This window comes from Phoenix dactylifera, chromosome 4, assembly GCF_009389715.1.
Source record: "Phoenix dactylifera cultivar Barhee BC4 chromosome 4, palm_55x_up_171113_PBpolish2nd_filt_p, whole genome shotgun sequence".
NCBI lineage: Eukaryota > Viridiplantae > Streptophyta > Magnoliopsida > Arecales > Arecaceae > Phoenix > Phoenix dactylifera.
Window position 1 is genome coordinate 19,797,709 of NC_052395.1, and position 26,861 is coordinate 19,824,569.

Below are 26,861 nucleotides of genomic sequence, written 5' to 3' on the forward strand. Positions count from 1 at the left end.
TATCCTATCTAAGACTTAAAGCAAGATCTGCTCCATCTCCACACAATGTGATTGGGTTTAATTTGTGAAGCTCACTCAATCTCACATGTCTTGCACATGCAATGTGCCTGCATTCATTAGAAAAAATTATTTCGCAACAACACACACATTACATTGTCGTTTCCTGTTGAGGAATGAGAAGCACTTCACAGCCCCTAAACATTATTATACTTTCAGAATCTTGATCTCGGTGAAATTTCTCAACCACAAAAACTTATGGCAAAAACTGACTCCAAGCTCCAGAGTTTCGAGCACATCCACCATTGCAAACGTATACCAAATCCATAAATAAGAATTACAGAAAACAGCTAATTGAAAAGGCCGAAGTCTGAAGAATATTATCAAAGCATAAATAAATCTTTATATACACATCCCATGACTCAAGCTCTTGAGTCCACATCCTACCATTCTTTTTACAAATTCTTGGCCTCAATTTAGACCCATAATAGAATAGAATCACAACAGACTCGATATCAAAGGATGGATTGGAGAGAACTCGCTCATCTCCAACAGGACAATAAGTAACAATCAAATGGAAAATACCAAAAACTAGCCTGGAAGGAAAAAAAGGAAGATAAAAACGAAGAGGGAGGAGAAAACAAAGCTTGACCAACCTCCTCCCCGCTTATTCCCGTATCTACACCTTCCCATAATTAAACATCGAGAACAAAAAGCTAATGATAGTGGTTTATATACAGTCATCACAAGGATTTCTCAGCTCCTAACGTTGATTTGGATGCCGTCAATCTCTCTTTCTTTCTCTTCTCCATCTCCTACCGGTTAATTTAAACATAAAAGAGTTGGGACTTTTTTTTTTCGAATTTTTAGGCGATGGCGGTGATGCCGCAGCCCCTGCGATCGCGGTCGAGGCAGTCAAAACCCTCGATCCTCATGGCGGCCGGCTTGAGCCCGAACTTGGTGGGCCCGCAGCCCTTTCGGGAAGCTGACGTGGCGGGGGCCGCAGGCGAGCCGGAGGGGATGACGGCGTGCGGGAGAAGCGACGGGCCGGCGGGCTTCTCCTCGCCGAATCTCGCGTCGTGGACCAGCGGGTTCGACGCCCGGCTCGGTGGCGAACCGCAGAAGAACGGCGGCGGCGACGCCACCGGGCTCGCCTCTCCACCCTGTTACCCAAAAAAAAAAAAAAAGGGGAAAAGATCAGTTGGCTGAGAATCTAGAGGATCTAATAGTAGAAATCACTAGATCTCAATATTTGGGAAAAGATGCTCAGATCCATAGTGTTTTCATATAATCAAAGGATTTATTCAAGGGAAAAGAAAGCTAGTTTTTATAAAAAAACAATTTTTGAACTAGAAATCGGGACTCAGGAGGGGAAAAAAGGAAATTGCTCTACCTTTGTGAGAAAAATATCTAGAAGCTCCATGCCCGCTTTGGAATCGCAAAGCGGCTCCACCTGAGTACTGGCATCAAAGAAATCGTAGGAAGAGATCTTGTTAGGAATTACCTTTTTTTTCAGACAGAAAGAGAGATCGTATATATGTGAGAGGGAAAATACCCGGCGTGCCATCGGAGAGGCCGGAGCGGGTCAACGCCGGCGGCAAGCTGGGTGAGCCGGCGGGGCTTGGGGCACACCACCGGCTCGTTCCGCTCGGCGACGCCTCTCATATCCTCCCAGGCAGCAAAACCGCTCTTCTTACCCCCGCAACGATTCATCATCTCCATAATTCCTCCAGATCTGCGGTAAGAAACCCAAAACCAAGCTTTTCTTTAATCTCTTATAAATATCTCCACCTCAAACAAACGCCAGATCTGGCCGGATTTAATCCCAGATCCATAACAGAAGAAAACAAAAAATAATGGCATCTAATTAATGTAAAATTTAATCTTACGAACGCATATAATCATTTCTTCAAGAGCAAACATCAATACAGAAGCAAATTAAGAGAAAAGCAACACAAACTATTTTTTTACCTTCTGTGTGAAAAATGGGTGGAGAGAGAGGAGATAATGAAATGATGAGAGATAGGGGAAGGAAAGAAGAGAAAGGTCTGTGGGAGAATTTATAAAGAGAGAAGGATGGATGAGGGACAAAGTAGAAAGAAAAAGGCGCTCTAACGGATAAGTGAAGGGCCAGGAACGGCAAGGGAAAAAAGAAAACGAATCCAAGAGAATAAATTATAGATTTGCCTGCTAATTGGTTGACATGGACGCATTCGTGACGTGGGCCACATGTGGCCACGAGTTAAAAATATCTAATACTAATAAAAGGAAAAGAAAAGGAAAAAAAATAAAAGGTGTGATCGGATCTAAGAGCGGTGCGGACGAGGGGCCGTCCTTCTCTGGCCTTCGTCCTCGTCCCTTGCCGACCACTCCTTTTTTTTTTTTTTTTCCGCGGACGGCCGGTTCAAAAGGGCATGTGCGAAGCTGAGTAGGTGCTCTCTTTTTTTTTTAAAAAAAAAAAACGAGGTGTGGTTTTAGGAGTGGACCGTATCGATGGATGGATTATTTTAATGCTCTGGTGTTGTCAGATCAACTGTACTGGTGGGTCCCGATTTGTGGGGTGCTACGATCGAACGGTCGCGATTTAGAGAGAGGATCTAGGGGCATCCCAGTTGGGGAAAAGTTGGGCTATTGGAATAATCTATTCCGCGTGATGTGTCTGGCCGGCTCGAGCTATCTCTCTCTCTCTCTCTCTCTCTCAAGCAAAAGTATAGAGAGAGACAGTGATGATGCACCTAAATTTTGAAGTATTTATACCTTTCTTATCAGATCTTGTGATATATTCCATAGCTGTTAGTATAGTTGGTCGGTATCTTTCATTTCTAGCTGGAGATTTTATGTTCATGCCTGTATGGTGATGAATGAGCATTGTATTATCATATTGAGAGGGAGCATTCTACTAATTACTACTTACTGTGAGGCACATCTACCGCAATAAAAATATTTGTACAAATAGAATGAAAAAAAAAATTTATTTCTTTATTTTAACATATTGGGTATATTTCAGAAATTATAAATATTCGTGTACAAACTTTATATAAGAAAAATAATATAGGCTAATACAAGATAAGACTAACAAAGAAAAATAATACTTATTTATATAAATTGTTATGTAATTCCTAAAATTATTCTAATAAGATCATGCTAATAAAAAAAAATAATACTAATCCATACACGATCACGCTAATATTTACCGAAAAGCAAATCGAGTTGTGGATTAGATACCTCCTTCATAGCTGATCATTCTGATGATATAACCTGGATTATTTGCTTGCTTTGGAGACATTCTGGGATATGTTACCTTTCGATTTCGTTGGATATATTTATACTAAAATAGTGTGAATTATCTATTTCAACAAAAAAAATAATCATACACTCAAATTAAAATATCACATAGACCAATGAAAGCCAAATGTTAGTCAGATTAAGCGCAAAAAAAGTTAAAACATATTCAAGAGCCAGTTTCCTCGAGCATATTCTCAATTTACCATGAGATGCATGTACAAAACAAAAGAGATAGTCCTTTTGAAAACCCAATATAATTTGGTCTAATCTTAAATCAATTATATAATCTATGTGACATTGGTTATCTCACTATTTCTATTAATGATGCTAGAGTAAGAATTAGATGCCAAACATACAAAGAAGTCCATTGCTTGCTTGCATTGTCTCGCCACGGCTACTGTTAATAATAGAAGAGCATTAAGTAGAAAAGTATTGTAACTTTTCAAGATTGCCTCAGTAATACCGGATGCAATAAATAATGAAAAGCGAAGAGAAATGGATATCAAGCATTTAAAAAGATCATCCAAGAATAAAGAAAACCATCTTCAGCAGTGTTATTGTATGTCCTCTCAAATGATCTTTTCCTTTTCTTATTAGACAAATTTTGCTTTTCTAGTTTCTCATAAGAATTCCAAAAAAACAATCAATTGAATTTTTCTTATTGTAACAATTTGTGGTATTATAGAACAAAGGGCAAGGAATAAAATTAAAAAATATTATAATATCTTAGAAATATATAAAACATACAAAACAATGCATAATGAATTTCATGTTGAGTAAAATATTTTTATTGAAAGAATGATTTGGTCCTTTCAAAAATAGTGCTTACCTCAGAAACACATACTAGCATTACTTATTGGAATAAGTCGAGGGTATTATAATATTAATATAAATGAGGATGAAAGCATATGTATTTTGCATGCATTTATAGTGCTAGACTCCTTCTAAGAGGGAATTTTTCATACATGATCCACTAATATATTAAAATATCAACTGATGAAATTACAAAAAATCATGTTATCAAAATATCCGGCAATACAGTAAATAAAAATTAGTCACCATTTTAAGGAATAGTTTAATATAGCAATTTTGAATTAACAAATGTTTTAATTAACATTTAAAACTGATTAGAAAATACGGACTGATATTTAAATATCATATCAGTTAAAATATCGAGATGTATCACTTCATATCATCTGATAAGATAATTATAAGTGATTATATCGGCGACAAACTGATATCGCCGTTAGGATATCCGTCCATACTAAAAAGCATGTGGAGTACAGATCGGACCGCAGCTTGGCCGTCGAAAGAGAGACAGCTCAGTTTACCAAAAAAAAAAAAAACTGCTCAGATTCGTCGTCATGCGAATCCAACTGGAAGGGGCGTTTCGTGATCCGTTATGTCTCCTTGTCGGGCCCACCTGCCTATAGCGAATTAAAATCCAGGAACGGAAAGAATGCTGCTGCGAAAAGTCACTTAACCCATTACGGATTAAAATCCACTAATTTTGGCTGTTATAATGACGGTCATAAATCATAGTAGCATTAATAACAGAAAATAGCAGACGGTACCAGAAAGATAATTTTGTTATGTTCTAATCGCTATTTGTCTAAAAGTTTGTTTGGTTGCTAAGAGAAAGATAAGAGAATACAGATATATCTGTTGGAAGTCTCCTTCCTTTTAGGGCTCGTTTGGTTCGCGGGAAGCATTTTTCCTCCAAGGAATATGATTTCTGGGAAACAAATTTCTAAGAAGAGGATGCCTAGAAAAATACTTTTGGCATGTTTGGTTAACCATGGGAAAGTGACAAATTTTCAAAATACTTATGTTTGGTTGACCATTCACTTTTCTGAAAAAGTTATGTATAATTCATATTATGCCCTTAATAAAAATTAGGTCTTTAATGCTTCTTTAATACTAAAGGGCCTTTTTGGAAAAAAAATAAAAATGAAGTGATTCCTGCCTCATGGGAAAGTAACTTTTCCATGTTTCTCATAGGAAAAACTTTTCCATGAAATATGGGAACCATATTCTCATAGGAATACAACTTTTACATCTCTTTCCTTTGAAAACTCCAACCAAATAAAAGACATCTCATTACTTTCCCGTTGACCACACTTTCCCCCCTTCTTTTTCCGCGAACCAAACGAGCACTTAGTAGTTTGTAACGTTGAGAGGGGTTTTAGTCCTACATTGCTTATGTAGAGTTTTTTAGATAGCTTTATAAACATTCATATCCTACACATATTAAAGTAACTTTTTAGTGGAAAGTTGTGGAGAGAAAGCCTATATTATATTAATCAAAGATTGACACTTGGTACTTTTTCGTTTTGCACAAAACAGCTGCACTAGCAGTTATGTTTTCAACAGACACTGTTCCAAAAGTTGTGTTAGTTCAGAGTTTAGTACAGGGTTATAAATAATCAATGTCCTTCACAGATTAAGTCAACTTCTTCTACAAAATCTTTCATTCCGTTGTTCTGAGGAATCCTAGTTTTGCTGGCTAGGATTCTATTTCGATTTTGTTGTATACTTAGGAGCGAATTTGCTGGATCACCAATAGCAACATAGTGGGGCAAAATTTGCTTAAGGACAGTATTAATTCACGCTTCAAGACCGGTTTCAAATACTAGAGATCCTCTTACTTCAATAATATCAATAGAAGAAAAAAAAAATTAAATATTTCCTATTAAATTTAAATAAAAAAAGTTGTTCAAAATGTGGTTAAAGCACAACAAGTTATCTTAAGCCAGTAGTTTATTTTTTCTTTCGTAATTAAAATTAAGTAATTTTTTTACCTAAAATTGTAAAAAATTAAATATTATATTTGTTAGAAAAAAATTTATTTTATTTTTTTACAATCAGCAAACAAAAGAAAAAAGATTTTTATAATTTCTCCCCACTTTCTTGGCAACAACATCGAGCCAATAAAATTTAATATTTAAAATAATGCTTTATTTAAAAATATAAATAAAAAAGCAAACATTGTTTTTGTCGTGTCAGATTTTTTTATCATACTGAATAATGCATTGTGATAGCTTTCTTCTTTTTTTATTTTTCTTCTTGCTTCTGTATTTACTTAGCATGCAAGCAAGGACATGAAACAATTATAATGATCATTATAATATTATAAATCTGTTGTTTTAAACCATGGCCCATGCCAACTCACTTGGTTCTCCATTTTGAGGGAAATGGTGCGTGCCGAGCTTCTTTTTTTTCTTTCTTTCTAAAAACAGAAATATCATACAAAATGTATACGAATACAATCAAAAAAAATTAAAAAGCAACATATCTCAGAAAACACTCGGCAGCTCCGACTCGTCCATCTAAAAATGTACCTTCAAATGATGAGCCACAAATGAAACCTTCGAATTAGCAGCAGCGTTGGCCTTTGCTCCCGAAATAACAAAACAAAAGGCTAACAACACTTTGAATAAAAGCTCCTTTGTGGACGTAGGAACAGCGAGAGAAAGGGTGTATGATGGGGAGTATTGTGGGGGGTTCCCGAATTTAGTCCCACATCGACCGAGTAGCGAAAAGGTCTGTGCCTTATAATGAGGAGGCTTAAGCCTTTCCTCTCGAGGGCCCTTTTGTGGGACAAAACCGTGAGGGGCGTTGGCGGGTGACCCCTGTGCGAGCTTCACACCCACAGACAGGTGCGCCCCCTGCGCGAGCTCCGCACCAGCAGGGCATCTCCAAAGCGGACAATACCTCGGGAGGGACACAATCACTTTCGTTGCTCGGATCGGTGGGGGGCTATGCTGGTGACGGGGTGCAAATCCCGCATCAAGGAGGATTAGCTAATGGCTGGCGGCTAGCAGCAAGTCTAAGCGTGCAGAGACAAGGCTCTACTTCACCGGCGGGTGACCAGTTGGTTGTGCGGATGTTGCTGCGATGGCATGGAGTGGGTCTCAAAGCCACTGGCGGACTCAGGCGATCTCTCCAGCCGACATCGGCCATCTTCGAAGGGGTTTCGTCTCCGACGAAGCAGAGCTCCCTCGTGTTCAGTAGCCATGGAAGTTATGCTTCATCGGCAAGTTCTTGGGATCTTGGACTTCAAAAGTTTTTTGCTGCAAGGGAGCTGAATTTAGAATCGAAATTAGACCACGACTTTCTAACTATTGGAGAATCCGGAGGCCGCTTTGACTTTCGCATTCAAAATGAGCAAGATATGCTCGAGGCCTGGAGCTTGAAGCCTTGGATGGTCGTCGGCTAGGTAGGGCTAAATTCTAGTCGGATTCATGCTATATCCATAAGTAAAATCAGTAAGCAAAATCTTTGGATTTGGGTCGAGATCTATCAAAAGGAGCAAGACCCAAATTTATTGCAAAATTTGATTAATAACCGAATTCAATTTTTTAAGATTTTATTTAGCTCATAATTTTAGTAGGCAAACTAGTCCAGGTTAACAGTTTTTAAAATATAAAGGCCCTATCATAATAGTCCTATGTATACAACGAAAGATTGCGACAAGAAAAGACCATAATATTGGGAGTAAATGATTGAATTTTAAAATATATAATTGAAATCTAAGTATCAACTAGAATTTTTAAAATAAAATATCGATGAGCGAGAGATTAGTGGCACCTACATGAGAAAGCATATAATACAAATATGGAGGGATTAACATTACATAACCAACTCATTTTATGTTCTTGTATTTGTGTATATATTGTTGGGAACCCTCGCATGCCGCAAAAAATCAAAATGCAGCGAAAGGCATGCGCGAGATCTCGTTCATCGCATGAACAGAATTTAAAACCATCGTTCGTAGATAGATTAGGATTAAAAACTTTTTACATCATTAGGAAGATCAGATCTTCACTTTGTGCGGGTAGATGATCACTACAAACTGATGATCGTGGTATTTGATGAAGGTTCGCCTGAAGCCGCACACGCGTCCGGCCTCTACGGGTATCCACACGAAGCAGAAGACCGATCGAAGCCTTTGAATCTTCCCGAGGTGCTAACTCCCTTGCAGAGATAATCTTAATGGCTGAAATTCTTTCTTCTTGCAGCAACCAAACCTTTAATTGCTCTCTTTTAGGGAAGAAGAAGAGGAGATGAAAGAATAAAAAGGAAGCAACCTCTTGCAGCCTTTTTATTTTTGTGGTGGAAGAAGGAAGAAAGGATGAAGCACACGCCTCCTTTTTTTTTTCTTTTCTTTGATGCGGCTCAAAGGAAGAAGAGGAGAGGGCTTTTTTTTTTTTTTTTTTTTGCCGAAAACGGGTGCTTCATACAGTACGGGTATGAATACACCCAATAAGATCAAAATACAAAATCTCGCGGAGTGCCAATGGCAGCTCCGCCTCCCCCGACCACAGGGCATACCCCGAGTGGTGGGCCGCATGGGCAGCCACCCAATCGGCTGCCCCATTGGCCTCCCTGAATACATGTTTGGCCAGAAAGGCCCCCTCCTCACACATCATCACAATATCACGAATCAAGGGATGGTCTGTGCCCTCACCCCTCAATCACCTCTGTATCCACCGGACGACAGTGGCCGAGTCACCCTCCAAAATAATCGAGCTGGCTCGCAATACTACCCGCGCATGTTGAAGGCCTGCCCAGGCTGCTCGCAGCTCTGCTCCAGGAACTGATATATCGAACAACTGACAGCCACCGGCGGCCACTAACCTGGAGTGCGGGCCCCGTATGACAAAGCCTGCACCGCCACTCGCGCCGCCATCCAAAACCGATCCATCGAAGTTGACCTTGAGGAAGCTCGGGGGTGGGGGCTCCCAGGTGAAAAACACCAACTGAGGAGCTGCCAAAGCAGGGGGGAACCCCAGGTGTCCCGAGCTGTCAAAGGTCTGTCTGAGTGAGGGGCGGGTCTGATCTCCGAGGCCTGTGCTCGAGCAAACTCTACCACGAACCTCGGTGACACCCTGCGCTCACCGAGAGTGCGGGCATTCCTTGCCAGCCAGATCTGAAGTGCTGTGCAAGTAGCTCTAATGCCCTCCTCACGGGTCCGTAAACTGGCTAACCACTGCCGTATCACCCGGAGAAACTGTAGCCGCTCACTCCAGGCCTCCTGCGGGATCCCTGCCCACTGCCATGTCGACCTCGCCCATGTACACTGGAAGATAACGTGGTCCACTGACTCCTCAGCTCCACACGTCCCGCACTCAGCCGGGACCCCCCAACCACGCCTGCTCAACTCTGCTCTCGTAGGGAGGCGGTCCCAGAACACCTTCCATAGAAAGAGAGCTACCCTCGGGTGAAGTCCGGATCTCCAAATCCACGTGCAATCCAGCCCCGGCTCGTACTCTGGCTGAATGGCGCGCGTAAGGTCTCTCAGCCTGACACTGGCCCGGCTCGAAGTGCCCCACACCCTGACATCTGGCCCCCCGCATCCTGGTAACGGGAGGGATCGAATCCTCGCAGATAGGTGTACCCCGAACAATAGCCTGAGTCTGGCCTCATCCCACTCTGCACCTCCTGGTGCTAGGAGGTCGCACACCCGTAGCCCCTCAGCTGCCTCTGTGTCAAACATAGTCGGCCAACTGCTCAGAGGCAAGGAGTCCACCCATGAGTCGCCGGTCACATCAATACTCCGGCCGTCGCCAATCAAACACCTGATGTGTGCCGATACTGACGGTAGGTACCTCCCGATCTCACGCCACATGAAGGATACTCGGCGACCCCTCTGTGCCACCCCCAAAGCCCCTCGGCCATATCTGGCTGCCATCACCTGACTCTAGAAGCCGTGTGGCTCTAATATGAACCGAGCCGCATGCCGAGCAATGAACGCCTCGCGCCTCTCAATGAGGGACTGCACTCCCAGACCACCCTCACTAGTGGGGCGGCAAACCTGCTCCCAAGCTACCAGGTGCACTCCGTGACCTCCACCGTATGACCCCCACAGGAAGTTCCGAAGAAGGCGTTCGATCCTTAACAGGACCGTCTTCGGAACCACTGTGTTGGCCATGAGATACACCGGTATAGATCCCAGCACTGCTCTGACCAGTGTCACTCTCCCCATCATGGATAAGGAAGACGCCCTCCATCCCTCCAGCCTGCTCTGAACACGCTGCACCAAACCGGAACACTCAACCACCCGTAGCCTCCGGCCAATAGTAGGCACACCTAAGTAGGTAAGTGTCCCCTCCTGCTCCGGTATCTGTAGGATCCCTCTGATCTCCTGTCTGACTCCGCTCTCTGTGCTGGGGCTGAACGAGATGGTAGATTTGGAAAAATTCACTCTCTGTCCGGACGCCGCGCAGTAGGCCGCCACCACCCGGCGAAGAACCCGAGCCTCTGAAGTCCGTGCCCTGGCCATAAGAAGACAATCATCAGCAAAGAGTAAGTGGGTGATAGGGTGGGCCCCCGTGGCTGGGATATAAGCCTCCAGCTCCCGGCTGGCACACGCTCTCTGCAGAGACCGAGATAACACATCAGCACAGATAATAAACAGATAAGGGGATAAGGGACATCCCTGCCGTAGTCCTATGGAGGACTCGAAGAAAGGTGTTGGTGTGCCGTTGATCAAGATAGAAAACCTTGGCTCCCGGACACACCCCATAACCCAGCCGATCCACTGCCTCGGGAAGCCGTATGCCTCCAGCGCCCGCTGAAGAAAACTCCACCTGATCCTGTTGTAAGCCCGCTCTATATCCAGCTTGACTGCCATCAGGCTGTGCCGCTTCGATGCTCGCCGAAGATCCCACATCATTTCCTGGGCCAACATGACATTATGAGAAATATTCCCGCCGGCCACAAAAGCCCCCTGCTCCTGGCTAATAATACCAGGCAGGAGGGGTTTCATTCTGCCCACCATAATTCTTGCCACAACCTTGTATAGGGTTGTGCACAAGCTAATGGGCCTAAAGTGACAAGGTTCAGCCGCATTTTGACGTTTAGGTATTAGAGTGATGAAGGTGGCCTTCCAGTCCACAGGCATAGCTGCGTGGGCAAAGAAACACTGGATAGCCTCCACCACCGCTAGTCGAATAATACCCCAATACTGCCGAAAGAAAAAAGGGGGAAACCCGTCAGGTCCCGGGGCCTTGTCCACTGCCAGGGCCCAGACTGCCTCCTGTACCTCCTGTGCCGACACCTGCCAGGTCAGAGATACACTCTCAGCATCACAAATACCTGCATCCACCGTCAGAGGGAGGTCCCCATCACTGGCCTCCTCATCCTCCGTCCATCTAGAACGGAAAAAATCGAGTAAGACCTGCCGGATGGCAGGCTCGCCCTCCACGCGATGTCCGGATCCATCTCGCAGTGAGTGGATCATGCTCCTCAGTCTCCGGATAACCGTCGACCGATGAAAGAACCTGGTGTTACGATCACCCTCGCTTACCCACTGCACCCGAGATTTTTGTCGCCAAAAAATCTCATGCTGCCGTAGTAGCGAGTGGTGAGTCGCAAGAAGTCCCCGGAGATCGGCCATATCGTCCTCCGGAAGCACGCCTCCTAGGTCTTCCTTCCTCTGCAGCTCAGCGATCGAGGTCTCAACCCCCTCCAGTCGCCGAAAGATATCGCCCACAACATCACGGTTCCATCGGCGGAGGCGCCGTTTGGTCAGCTCAAGTTTGCGTGAGACCCGTTGCATGGCATCGCCATGCACCGGGGCCCGCCACGCAGCGCGAACAATATCCCAAGACTGGGGGTACGACAGCCAGACCTTCTCAAAGCGGAAGGGGCTGCGGTGCGTGGGGCCTGATAAGGTGGACAGTAGCAGTGGGCAGTGGTCCGAGGCAATCCGTGGCAAGTGACTAACTCGGCCTGTGGGAAAACGGAGGATCCAATCAGGGGTCGCAAGAGCCCTATCTAATCGCTCCCAAACCCTAGCACTGCCCAACTGATTATTGCACCAGGTAAACTGTGGTCCCGAGAAACCCAAGTCTACTAGGCCGTTCCGCGACACAAAGTCTCGAAACTCTCTCCTGTCCACTCGATCCGTGAAAGCAGCCCCCCCCCGCTTCTCATTCGCGCTCTGGATACAATTGAAATCACCAATTGCTACCGCCGGGATGCCCTGGGCGGTCAGGTTGGTGATCTCCTGCCAGAGGACTCTCCTAGCCCGATGGTCCGTGCTAGCATACACACCACACAGTACCCATGGAGCAGCGTCGGGTCGTGATACTATCATGATTACTTGTTGGGAGCAGTTGTGGAAGACATCAACTGTCCCCACACCCCGCCTCCACAGAACCAAGATGCCTCCCGACAGCCCCTGGGAGTCGACTGCATAGGTCTCCCAATCCCTCTCCATGCGTCGTCTCAAACGGCTGAGCCCGTCGCCAGATAATCGGGTCTCGCATAGGAAACAGATCTCCGAACTATGGACCTGGACTAGTCGTTTGAAAGTAGACATGAAGGACGGCTTGGCCGCCCCCCTACAGTTCCAAGCAAGTATCATCATGGGTCACAGTCCACATAGTCGGCCTCAGACCCATCCTCTCCCAGAGTCACGGAACCACCCTCAGGCTCGGCGCCCCGGCAGTCTCGCCCCTCCTCGCCACTAGCTACGGATATGACCCCCATGACTGCTGCCCTGACACGCTGCACGGCAGTGGAATGGTCCGTGCCCCCTCCTAGTGGCGGTGCCTCAGCCATGCTCCCCACCGCATGTGGGGTGGGGTGGTCCCCCACCACGCACCTGCCTGGGTCAGCGTCCTCCCGCGCCCCCGCAGCCGGTGTGCCGAAGCGAAAGACTCCATCCGGGCCCCCCCAGGGCCCACGACCTCACCCCACAGTCGCGGCTCACTCGGCGCACCCACCATGGGGTGGTCCTGGCCGTCGGCCTGTGGGCTAAACTGGAAGGGCCCCGCTGGTGCCACAGGTCCCCCAGCCAGGGTCAGCTCGTCCTGGGCTAAGGAAACCGGGACACACGGGTCCCCTGGACCCAAGGCTGACTGGGCACAGTCCAGAGGGCCCCCACCCGCCAGACCCTGGGTTGCCCGGGCCTCCGGGCCAGCCCCAGAGGCCGGAGCCATCAGGGCCAGCGGCCCCATAGCGGATTGGGCCCGCGGGCCCTGCAGCTCCAAAGGGCTCGCGCCCTGCTCACTGGGAAGGACCCCCGTGACAGGCGCGCCCTCAGCATTGGGCGCGCCCGTGACAACGAGCGCGGACCCCGTGCGGGGCGCGCCAGCAGCCATCGGCGCGCCACCGGCGCCTGGCACGTCGTCAGGGGACGGCGCGCCGATGGCGCAGGGCGCGCCGATGGCGGGCCGGCCCACGGCCACGGCGCCCAGCCCGCTGGGCCCGTGCGCGTTGGGCCTGCCCAGGGGCTTGGTTAGGCAGACCTGGGCCCCCATGTGGGCCGCGGCCCGCTGGGGGCCTGGGCCGTTTTTGGGCTTGGGCCCGTACCACGTCCGTCCCACTGGACCCAGGATCAGCCCGTGGGAGGACCGGGTCGACCGAGACGATCTGGTCGAGCCGCCAGCTCGGCCCCAGGTCCACCGGTTCGACCGAGTCGAATTCCGGGTCGCCGCCCAAGTCAACCCGGACGGGGCCTGTTAGGAGGTCCAGAGCCGGCCTGTCCCCACCCCCGGCCAGCGGCGACCGGCGGCGCGCGACCTTCGTTGGCTTCTGCCAACCGTCGGTGTCCGCCGGTGACGCCGGCGAGGTCGGGCAGGCCGCCGTGGGTGGCACCCGGGTCGATGACGACCCAGACCCCTTATCGGGCCCAATCGTCTCCCCCGGTCGCGGCAGAGGATTCTCCCGTGGAGCTCTCCGCAGTGTCGCCACCATCCAAGGCCCATAGACTGGCCCTTGGTCCTCCTCCTCAGTGGCCGGAGGCGACTGATCTGTCCCGCCCCCCGCGTCCACCGCCCCCGAGAACGAGCCGTCCGCGGCTCGGCCCTTCGCCGGAAAACGACAGGCGGCGGCATCCACATGACCCATGCGCCCACACCGGGGACAGATCGCCGGCACGTTTTCGAAAACAAAGGGCTGCCAGCGCACCTTCTTGATTTCCTGGATCAAAACCCCCGGCAACAGGGGCGCCGTAGTGTCGATAGCCACCTTTACCCGGGCAAAGCCCATTGCCCCCTGTTGCTCGGTGATTTCGTCCACCGCAATCGGCCGGCCCGCCCTTGCCGCAATGTGGAGGATGGTCGAAGTCGACCAATACTCCGGCGGAAGGCGGGGCAGTCGAAGCCATACCAATGCCGTCTTCACCGTGTCGGCGTCCGGCTCGAAATCCGGGACCCAAGGGCTCATGGCGAGGAGCTGCCCCGCCACCACCCACGGGCCCTCGCTCAGGGCACGGTCGCGGTCCTCCGTCGACCGGAACCGGAGGGCGAGGTGGTCGTCCGCGAGCGGGACGGCCACCACGTCCTTCAATTTTGCCCGGGCGGCCACATCTTTGGCCACCCACTCCGCCGGGACGCGGCGGCCGAAGCTGCGCGCCAGCAGAGCACACCCCTCCCATTTCAGCCGGGCCGCCGCTATCGGCTCCTCCGGTAGCCGGAGGACGTCCGGGAAGCGGCGGCTCAACCGCTCCACCTCCTCGGTCGTGGGCCATTGAGTAACCCACGGCCCCGGCCGTGACCAAGCGCCGGAGTTCCCACCGCGCCCAAAAGAGTTGGACTTACCTGGTCCTCTAGCCGCTCCCTCTGTCGTCTTCCCCGTCGGCTCTGTCGTCTTCCCCGTCGGCGCCTTCCCTTTGCGGTCCATAGGGTTTCCCCCAGCCGCCCGAAGACCACCGGAAGCCGAGGGTACTCGCAGAGAAGGAAAACCCAAGTTCCTGTGTTTCACACCGCCCCGCCCGCCCGCCGTGGATGCCACACCGGAAGGCAGGAGCCTAGCCAAGCGCCGATGAGACGCCGCCGGCTAGCCGTTAGCTTTCTCGCACTGCGCTGGAGCTTCTCGCTCTAACTAGCCGTTGCTTTTTAGCGGACCGGCAACTTGGGCCTCTCTGTTCACAACTCCAAGGAAAGCCTTGTCCAGTCTCCAGTATTGGTTTCCATCAGAGGAGAGGGCTTTTGCTGCCGTATTTCCAAGCGAAAAAAGGATGAGAGGAGGGGTCGCACGCCCTCCTCTTTTATGCCTTTGCGGATTGGGATGAGCTCCTAAATTTTAGGAGCTCACCTTTATCCATTTGTTGAAAAGAGAGGAGGGACGTACGCCCCTCCTTTCTTCTTCACGTAAAAGCCAAGGAGGGGTGTACGCCCCTCCTTCTTATCTTTTTTTTGTCACGCCCCACTTAATCAAATTAAGTGGGTGGGGGGGGGGGGGGGGGGGGCCAATGTTAGGGGGTCCAATCCTCTTCCAAAGAGGATTAGGTGCACCCATTTTCATTTTCCTTTCAAATCCTAATCTGATTAGAATTTAATAGAACCATGACTCAATTGAACTCTTCAATCCTAATCCAATTAGGAGTCATCTTAATTTATTAGATTAAAATTAATTAGGATTTAAGAAATCCTAATCTAATTAGGACTTATTAAATTTCAGTCCTAATCCATTAGAACTCTAGAAATCCTACTCCAAGTAGGACTCTAATTTAATTTGAAATCCTAATCCAATTAGGACTCTAGAAATCCTACTCCAAGTAGGACATGTATTTAATATGATCAAGTCCAATTAATTAAATCCAATTAATTAAATTAAATTACAATCCAATTGCAAGTATTCCTTCTTCAATTCACTAACTCTTAGTGGGTTAACCAATTATCAATCAAATTGATTATTTGTGATTCCTAATCGCAATTCAACCTTCAGATCAGTCAATACCTCTAATGTGTGTGACCTCATAGGTTCTATTCTATCTGAAGTGAGATATATTGCGATCTCTATCACAATATCATTGAAAACTCCTTTCAATAGGTTGGAACAATTCCAACTCAACTCACCAGGGATCATAGACCATCAAGATAGTCCCTGTGAGTCTCACCATCCACCAGTGACACCTAGCAGGATGCAGTGGCTACCCAGCAGAATAGAATGATGAACCTCTAGGTGCAGTTATTATATGATACAGTCCTTCTATCGTGGATCTTTATAGGACGGAGGTCATGGATAATACGTCAAACCCCATCGTCTGTCATATATCAAGATTTATTCGACTTAAGTTCGAGAATAGAAAACTCTTTCTCCATTGTACGTACTGCCCCGGCCGAGGTCTTACGAACTCAGTCTTATAAATCACATAGGATCACTCCTTATCTACCAAGGTCAATAGATTCCATATAGGTACATACCCTACTCCTACAGTAAACCTACTGTAGCCAATCTACACCACAAGGACCCATATGACTAGAGACCATGTATACGTGCAATCAAACTACAGTAACCTTACTGTGAGCAACCGAAGTACCGCAGGTCAAAGGACCAGTCACACTACTGCAACATCAAACAAGTCACTGACGAGTGGATAGACATCCAAGTGACTTCTTGTTTGGTCATGCTCAGTACCCTTGTTCTCTAACAAGCACCTGCACTATCACTTTAGTGTCCCTACATTGTGAACTCGAGTCTCGTCCATCACAAGAAAAGCGATCTGTGCACTGATCTCATCGGATCGATCGTCGTCCTCGTGATGATCCATCGATCAGGAGCATTTAGAAACTAATCACCAATGACACATGGCTCAAATTCTCGACTCTTGAGAATATGCATCATCTTATTAATTTCTTGGACGATTCATAGATACATAAACAATATGAATGAAAAAGATGCCCATTTATTATTCAATAATAATAAAGTGAAGTACAAAACTATGTCGCAGAATTAATAATGTATCAGCCATATTGGCTTTTAGGGTATACATCTAACATATATTTGGGTTTTTGGATTTTTGGATTTGAACAAAATTGCATCCAAAATTGTTTCGTTGCATCTTATTCTACCATACGTGCGGTCTTTAGATCTCTCCATCATAACTTTTATGACTCTGGGCATGAGCTTTCCACTAGCTTTGTGTATGTCTCTTTACCCCCAAAATCAGGCTACTGCTTCTTCTACCAAAAAAAAAAAAAAAAACCTAAAGACCATTTTGGTCCCACATGTTTTCATTTGGAAACGGAGCGAGCAGTGACGTTACTTTTCGCAGAATTATTTTAGTCATACAACATCATCATTTCCTAGACAATTAATTAAACTACCTTTTGTTTTATTAATTTACATGGATGCAACGGGCTGGTGAGGAATTTAAGGGTAATCTACTAGGATATAGCTGGATCTGGTTGTTGGGAACTATTGGTGTTTCCAGGCTGTCTTCAACAGGGGATCTATTGTCGGGCGGAGGGCCACTTGTGAGACGCCACAACTTTATTAACTGGATCTCAGGTCATTCCATGCACACAACTAATTAGAAAGAAAGTTCTTGGAATGATCGATAATTTTGATTTCACTAATCATAGTTGTTTAGAATAAGTTGAATGCATGAACTTGTTTTGTAAGTTTTCTCTTCATCAACAATTTATTAGAATAAATATATAGGATATATTTAGCAAAATAAAAATATATTTATGCCAGGGAAATGAGAAATATGGCGATTTAGATAACAGAAAACTGCACTTTCTACAAGCTATTATTAATTATTTTTTTTTAAAAAAATAAATTTTATCTATTATGTTTTGCAGAAAATTTTACCAATCTGCTTCAGTTGGAAGCATATGAGAAGCTACTAGATTCTCATCTTAAACTTTGGAATAGCCTTAAAATATTGGGTCATATATGGGGAAATGTCGGTTTATCTTTTTAGAAAAAATCTAACTCACATCAAAATACAGAGCTTATATAGTTGTACGTTGAAGATTCAGAGATCCTTCAAATCATCTATGAGATTGTCCGGTTTGTTGAATAATTTAACAGGTTTACTTATATATCACTATTTTTTGTAAAAAAAAAATTATTGCTTTTTTATAGTTTTATTCCTTACAAATTTTTTATAAATAGTTTCTGTAAACTCTCATTTTCTAATAAAGGTCGGATGGCTTTGTCTTCCTCTTCATTAAAAAAACAATATAAATTTGCCATTTGCATGCTAAATTAACATTTAAAGCCCTATTGTCTTACAGCAAAGACCAACTTTACAACCGTGAGTTACTTCTTAAGGAAATATAGCAATACTCTAGAAATTAGTAAGATCTTTTTTTCTTTTTGTTTGCATTAAAATATAAGACACATAAAGTTCATTCCACATTAAATGTCCCTTATTCCCAACATTAATTTTCTGGGCCTATGGACCCAGGAAAAAAAGACCCTATTTTGCAGAATAGGTTCATCTCTTCAATTTATCCCTTCACCAGTATAACCTTCTAAAATTTATTTCGCAACCAGACATCCCCTTAGCTGATAAAAGAGAAATGCCAAGAGAATTGTAAGCAAAATCATCTTCCTAATCTCCTAAAAAAAAAATCATGAACTTGCTCACAAATCCTCTAATTACTTCTTCGAATAAGTTGCTCGTGGGCATTGACATAGAAGGATGGGCATTGAAAACACCTAGATGGGAACAGTAAACATATTTGGTGGCATGGAAATGAAAACATTTAGATTGGAATGCAAAAAGGGCCAGGATTTACCTGCAAACGAATATGTAACTGTGACCATGCCATTAAAATAGTTTAGGCTAGGCTAGTGGTCTCAAAGCACTAAATATCCCATAATATATTGGACTTTTTTTCTATCAAAGTTAAAAAGATCGGCAGCTGCTTTCTCTCCTCATGGGGCACGTCATGTTAGAGATATCAATCAACCTGTTTGCTAATCTAGCTAGACCGATTCAAATAAAACATTAAGCTGAACATAAGCTGCTTCCAAATAACTCGTCTCTTTTATCAACAGCAATGCGGTTTCTCTAACTTCTACTGATAGTCCCCAAGCATATTACAATCCATGAGGACGAGCTATTACAATGTGCCACTTCCTTTTTTTTAATTTTTTTTCGCTCCCCTCTACAAAGAAAATACCAATTCAATGAAGTTTAGCATTAAAAAGGGGCAGGACGTAGCCTGCAATGTTGCTCGCCAACCAAAATGTCCATAATTTGAGCCCCTTCTCATAGGTTTTAGATAGCAGAGACGAAAGTGAGAACAAAATGTAAAAGAAACCAACTGAATCGGTCCAAATTGAAATTTGTTGTAGGCAACATTAGAGTGTCAGAGAAGCTGAAAGCATTTATGTTCAAGAAGCTGCTTATCCCTCATCTCAAACTTTGGAATAACTTCGTAGCATTGGTGCCATACGTTGAGAGGCATTGATCTATTTTTTTTAGAAAAAGCTGACTCACATCAGGATGCAGAGTTTATATAGTTGTACGTTGAAGATATAGAGATCCTTCAAATCACTTATGAGATTATTCAGCAAGTTGAATAGTTTAATAAGTCTACTTACAGATTATTATTTTTTTAAAAAAAATTATTATTTTATAAATATATATTTTCAGTAAATTTTTTATAAAAAATTTCTATAAACTCTTTTTTTTAAAAAATAAAAGCTGGTTGGCTTTGCCTTCCTCTTCGTCAAAAAAAGAACATGAGAGTGTCACGCTTATAGTAAGCCAAAAAGCTTGCAGGCTATGTGACTGATGCACTGGACTTGGCAAGGTCGTTTGCCAAACTTGGAAAGCTTCCATACGGTCCAGTAGCAGCTATCATATTACCCTGGTGATCCGTGGTTCTCGCGGCGCACAAAGCCATTCCACGAACACACCCAATTCCCCCCTACCACCCCAAAGGACAAACACGGAGAAGCACAAAAATAAAAGAATAAACACTCGCAGTATCTTGTAGTGGAGGATTTTTAGATTTAGATTTTATTAAGTTGGCGGACCCGAGGCTGACTTCTTACCGGAGTCTGACTTTTGCAGTCATCAGAAGAATGGCTTCAAATAAAAGTTTTGGATTATCTTTGAAAGAACAAAAAAAAAAAAAAAACAGGGGCTGTAGAGGGGAATGTCGCTCGTGCAATTTTGGGAGTCAAATTTAATCCTTTCATGGAAAAATGGAAGAATTATTTATGTGAAACACTGTGGTTAACTCCTAGCTAGGTTCATATAAATTGTTAAGAGCAGATACTGCACTTGATCTAAGCCAAAAGGCCGAGAGAGGTAATTATCTCCTTCAATTCCTTTAAATAAAGGACGGATGGTCCTTTACCTCCCTTATCAAAAAAAAAAAAAAGGGAAAAGAAATCGTAGGATTGTATAGGGCTACATCCCTCGCAATTTGGATTGTGGCATGGTGGTTTCTGATTAGAAAGGCCGGGTATGGGCTGCAATGCTGCACGTAATCTCCCTCTGCCTCTCCGGCCCAATCAAGCATGGTTGTTCCCTTCCTTTGCCTCAAATCAACCTCTGCCTTCCCTGACGCCCGAAAGACTAACGTTGATTTGTTCAAAGTCCTGAGCAATGGCGGCGGAGTTCAGTGCATGAAGGTACCTTGCTATATCTTCTTTTCTTGGTACAGCTGCAAGTCCTTCATGTAGAAAGCTAGTCCTTCTCTCTGCACTCTTCCACTCAGTTTCCGCCTCAGATTAAAGGACACCTCATAGCAAGCTTGAGGCTTTTGCACTTCTAGCCTGATTCCTTTCGATATTTCATAAAGATTACTTGCTTCTGCTTTTATCCTTTGAAATCAATTTTGTTTCTTCTTTATTTGATGCTTTGCTAGTTTTGCTGCTGCACAATGTCTCCACCTGCTTAGGGTATAATCTTTTTCAATGGAGCATTACAGAGAGAAAGGAGAATTGGCTGCTGGGAGAAGTTGGTAATGAGATCAACCATGCTTAGTTCCTCAGAATTCCTGCACGAGCATTGATCCTCGGCCACCTTAAGAGAGCCCATGAACCTGCAATTAATACATGCTCTTGCTTCCTAGATATGTAGACATCAGCTGATTGGTGCAGCAGCCCATTTTCACTGGGTTGGTGATAGAGAGTTCACTTTCTCAGCCATCATCAGCGCAATAAGAAGAGCATGTCATCAAAGAAAAGAAAACAATTTTGTTGCAATTTCCATGTCACGAATTTTCAGACCTTGTGGTTGACAGCAACCAACAGTCGGAGGATCAGTTCAAGGTCATACTGAACAAGTCTAATACTATTGTGGGGGAGAGAAACATGCAGTCAGAACAAATGCAATCATGTAATAGCTGATGAAGGAACCTTCCATGGAAACCAGCTAGTGAATTAGCTCATCCTTTCAAATTGAGTTACCCAATTTCAGAATCATAGTTCTTTTATGCCATCAGGCAAAGCTCGAGGCTCAGTAGTGAACAATTCCAAGTTAACGAAGCACACAAAAACAGTCCAGCCAAGTTAAGAAGAGACTCCATTTCTCTCTCTCTCTCCCTCGGAGCTCAAAAAGTAGGATCGAGAGGCCCCCTGTTTCATCTAAACGACATAGCAAGAGCGTACGACCATTGAGATGACATCAAGAAACGAGGCTTGTTTGCAGTTTATTATGGTGTTCCGCCACTGCCCCTTCATGCTCTTCCCACAATCCCCTTTCTCGCGACACCATTTTTTTCATCTCTTATACTAGCTCTATATGCACTAATTTTGACAGCTGAGTAATAATACTGACGGTTCAACATACATACAGCTCTAGCATCAAGTGCACAAATACTAGTATAGCATGCGCTAGTTTTGCTCCACAGTGTTAACTCAAAGATTTATTTGGATACTTTCTGGGCACTGTGCTGAAAAAATTAAAAGATGTGGAGTTCCCTGAGAAAACTTTTTCTTATATCTAATGCGTCTGTTCTTAGAATAATCCTACCTGACTAGCTTATTTTATCACTTCCATGCAAATAGCTAATCATATTTCTTTTATGAGACCAAAAAAAAAAAAGGAGGAAATGATTTCATTCGAGCCAAGATTTGGGCTGCTCAAGCTTTGGCCTGGTAAGTGACACGGGCGATTGAGCTTAAACTGAAATTAAATATATTTAAGATTGATTTATCTCCTACCAACAAGCTTGAACAAGGTTTTTATCGAGAGAAGCCCGACTTTTTACTACTTTTTTAGCCTAGAGTGTTTGGCCTTGGTTTGTTTACTCATCAAGCCATAAAATGTGGTTCAAGCTTCGCTGGTTTGCTAATTGCACAAGTTGGAATGAGCCTATTATCAAGCTGAGCCCATCTCTTCATGAATAGCTTGATTATTTGGAGCCTTAGAAGAAAGTTTGAATTGATTTGCATAGCTACCTCTTTCTTTTCTAGATTGAGAAAAATTCTAAACTTTTTAGTTATGATGAATCAGTCCCGCATTTCATTGAAGGTATCATCCGATAAGCCCTCAGATGGTACCAAGTTACTGCATGAAATGCCTGTACAAGTGTTCAAGGTAAAAAAGTCAGATGTTAAGCTAGTGTTTCTGTATATGATGTTAGAACTGGAGCGCGTTGAGCTAGATTTCCTACATACGCTGTCAAAGCAATGCATGACGATTAATCCACATATTTTCAAGAAACATGAGGACCATATCGCAACATTCTGAAAGGTACCATTTTTCTACAATTTTAGAAAAATTATATGGACGATTTTACAAAAAAATCCTTTATACAACCTAAGTTTAGCTTTTCTTGCCATAAAGAAGACATCATGCATATCTCTAACCTAAGACCTCAAACCTGAAACAACAAGTGTAACTTAAGACTTACTACACCGGATGGGAAAAATGCTACTTTACAAAAATTATGAACAATCAATATAAGACTAATGGTAACTATATATATTCCCACATATTGGCTTGTTTTTCACGGCTGCAATTTGCTGTTATCCTAAAATAAAAGGATAAATGAAGATTTTAGATCAAGAAAAAGACAGGAAAAAAAGGTTGAAGGTCAACAAATAAATCTAAGCTGTTCTTTTAAGAGCCCGGGGTAGCTCTAGCGTCAGTACCGTGCCATCTTCAATAAAAAAAATGAGAAATTTATGGACCTTTGTGTAATAATCGGGGTACTTATTGCGAGTAGGTGTATGTCTCCTCATTGGGGTAACTTTTCAAATTATAACATTTACTTTTTAGAAGTGAATGCATTCGTAGGCTCACTTATTCTCACAGTATGATGATGGTATAGGTATCTCTAAAAAAGTTTTTTCAAGGTGAATTACTGATCAAAGCTTACAAAACCAGTATTCTTGCGGGGAAGACCACCTTCTTCTTCCGTTTACTTCAAAGGACGACAGCATTCATAGCTGATCAGTGTCATGTCCAAAGCATTAGCAGTACTTTGGGACTGTTCATGAAAAAAAATTCTTTCATTAATATATTTTTAAAAAAATCCGATTCTTAAAAATATAATATTTAAAAAATAATTTTAATATATTTATTTGACTAAAAAATGGCCATTTCGAGTAGCTTATATTTAATATTTTTTAAAAAAATTATGTACAATATTTATTATATTTTTAATAAAAAATTATGTATAGATTTTGATGGCTTAAAAATAATTTTGAAAAAAAAACAACTCAATTTTCAATAGATAAAAAAACTTTTTATATTTTTATATTTTTTTTAAATATAAAAATTTATTCTCATAAAAATGTTATTTTTTATTTTTAAAAAATTCTAATCAAACTTCTTAATGCAACAAACGAGTCCTCAATGCAAGCTGCCACCAAGCAAGTTTGCCTGTCCCTTCTCTCTCTCTCTCTCACACACACACACACACGCACCAATAGACAATTTTAATAACTGCAGCTGAACAATCCAATTCATAACTGGCAATATTTACTTCGATCCAAGGAATGTAAACAGTGCATCAAATCAACAAACATCTTCTGCACTGCCGCCATCATCAGTCAATAGAAGCAACTCCCAGGAAGGCGACCCTCACCGACCAGGTAAGGTAGCCTCAAAGGCTCAAACTTCCACACGAGTCTTTAATGGCGTGCCGGCCGCTCCCAACACCGAGGACCAACTTGCCGCAACAATGGTTGAAAAACCTTAAAAAAAAAAAAAAAGAGTACATTAGCAAGCTTGGGGCCACCCAGGAGGGGGGAGAACTCTTCAGCCCCTTGTTCCAAGCGGTGTTTGCTCAGTTTTACAAAGATGGATCCAGTGGTTACTTAAAAATCCAAGGAAAATATCAGTTGCCGTACAGCTCTGCGACAGCGGCGAAGTACACGAAAGCCAACGAGGCTGCGTGGAGCTGGCGGTGCTCGGACCCGCCGCAGTGCGCGGAGACGTCACGGGCCTTTGTCCAACGTGAACCCTATGGTGCCAAGCATGGTACCAAACGAGAGTTCTATGCGATACGGCATGAGGAAATTGGTGGAGTTGGCGAGGCCGGCGGGGCCGCTACGGCGTGAACCACCAACCATCATTTGACACGGAGGAACCACCTCCTTTTGGTACCATGCTTGGGCTCCGAAATATTTTTATGTCTGCAAAAGCTCAGAGGGAGAGAGAGAGAGGACTCTTGCATGGGCGGTGAACAGTGGAATTGACGCGGTGGATTGGGGGAGAAGGAAACGGACAGCACGAGGAGGCGTACGTACGGCGTCTGATATCCCCGCGCGATGCGCGGGCATCGGCCTGCGGGCGGGAGCGCGCTTGCAGTATGTGCAGCGGCCGCGCGCGCTTGGACAACAAGCTGGCTCAGGGCTGTAGATTTGCGTCCATGAGATTAGTTTTTAATTTCTTTTGTTTTTCTTTTCTCCTTCTCTCTAGGCATGCTTCAATTCAGTCGTTTCTCTTTAAAAATTTTCTAGAGTTCTTCAAAATATCTTTGTATATTAAAAATAGTTTATAAAAACAAATATGCGGAAATATATTTTTTTATAACAAGTTAAATGGTATTTTGAGACATGATCGGGGATTTATTGTGTGAAAGTTGAAATCTATTCACTCCCGCATGGATTTGACAAGAAGGGAATAATAAAATTATGTTTCTGGTTGTGGTATGGAGCTTGAGTTTTTCTACCCCAACTCTCTCTACATAGCAAGAAATCTACTAACAATTTTTAGGATAAGGATTAAGATTATCTATTTATCATATTTGTTCAGAGAAACTAGGTCTTACATGTTATGATCCATCATCTAGTAAGCTGTAGTGCGACTTATCAATTGTACTTTATCATAATTTTTATGATTCAAGCCGGTAAAATCTTGGGTGATTGTACAAAATGACGGTGGATTGAATCCTGCTTGTACGAGAGTTTGAGAGCTTAGGAATCTTCGGAGGAGAACAACTTCTGATTGTGCAACATTATTATCATAAACTGTAGTTATAATTTTTTAAATTATTTAAAATCACAAACTATTCTTGATCTTTCTAATGATCAAATAAGTCTTTAAAAATAAATGAATCTAAAACTATGCAATTTTGCTCAAATTATACATGAAGTTTACAATTTGTTCACAAATTATTCATTACTAATTTAAGAAATTTCTATATGTTAATGGTCCATATATTGTTGGTGGCTGTGATATTTTTTGCTATAATTTATTATTCTTTCATTTCCTCTCCTTATTTTTAAATAAACAAGTTCACGGATATTTTAAAAATCCTATATTTTCTTTAAGGTTCATATTTTTCAAGTTATCATTCCATATTTAATATTTAATTGCCTGAACTCTTTCCAAACTTTTTTATTGAATCATTTGCTCTAACCAAAGTATATCTAGATGCTGAACCTGTAATTATGGCATAAATCAATTAAACTAATTGGAAAAAGTTGAGAGAGAGAGAGAGAGAGAGAGTCCCTTTCCAATTCAACTCAATGCAACTGTATTTTATTTCATCTTTTTTTTTTATGTACTTCCTACCATTGCAATAATATTGCTTTTGCTTCCCTTTTAATTAATCATTGCTTCCCCCTTGTCACGGACTTAATCCCTGAAACATTTTTGATCCTGGGGAAATCAGGTAGTTATTGCTGACTTTACAGGATCATCCCCATAAATTTGGATACAAAAAGAGTTAGAGGATCAGTTTTGAGGGAGATATAATCATACAAGGACCAAAATAGAACTTATCTCTTTCGAGCTCTTAATTCTGATGACTTTGAGTATCCATTTGCTAAGTCCTGTAGAACCATCTACTTTCTCTACACATAATGATGAATTTCTTCTACATGCTTCACTTGATGATTATATATATTTAATACATGTCCAAACTTGAAGTCAATTTCTGCTGGTTTTCAAAAGAATATCATCATTCTTCATCTTTCAAGATTGAACGAGCAGGCTTCTGATCTTATTTCTATCACTAGCAAAATAAGTTTCGCATTTGAATTGTTAGAAATTTAAGTGAGCAAAATAGGTTCTTGTATTTACTTCTCAGCCTCCTTGCTCAAGTCTCTAATAATGAATTAGATTTTTAGAAATTGGAGTGAGTAAAGTCTTCAAAAATATTTTGGATGAAAAATTGTTAAACAGAATTAACAAGCAATGAAATCTGAAAATTAACAAAATTTTCAAAAAAAAATCAACAAACAAAGAGTAGTTTGTATGAGAGAATTACAAGAAAACTTAGCTTTAATTTCCAAACAAAAAGATCTGAAACCCAACAAAATTTCATCCTATACAGAGAGCAAAAGAAGTCGATTCCAACGCCAATGACCACCACCAACAAATGGAATTTCCCATCAGGCCAAATTTCATTCCATCAAGGGGAGCAAAAAGCAAAATCACATGACCTCTGAGGTGCAGTGGGAGAACTCAG

The 26,861-nt window shown here is 43.4% G+C and overlaps 1 protein-coding gene and 1 pseudogene across 1 annotated transcript; both read right to left on the bottom strand.

The window, feature by feature from the left end:
- Nucleotides 1-348: 348 nt before the first annotated feature.
- Nucleotides 349-2,110, bottom strand: LOC103713954. The gene is made up of 4 exons (XM_008801017.4): nt 1,969-2,110; nt 1,553-1,732; nt 1,391-1,457; nt 349-1,160 (listed from the first exon to the last, which is right to left on the bottom strand). Exons 2-4 carry the CDS (start codon nt 1,717-1,719, stop codon nt 864-866), a joined length of 531 nt encoding a protein of 176 aa, XP_008799239.1. The 5' UTR covers nt 1,720-1,732; nt 1,969-2,110; the 3' UTR covers nt 349-863.
- An 18,049-nt stretch (nt 2,111-20,159) lies between these two features.
- Nucleotides 20,160-20,300, bottom strand: LOC113463172 (annotated as a pseudogene).
- Between the last annotated feature and the right edge of the window lie 6,561 nt (nt 20,301-26,861).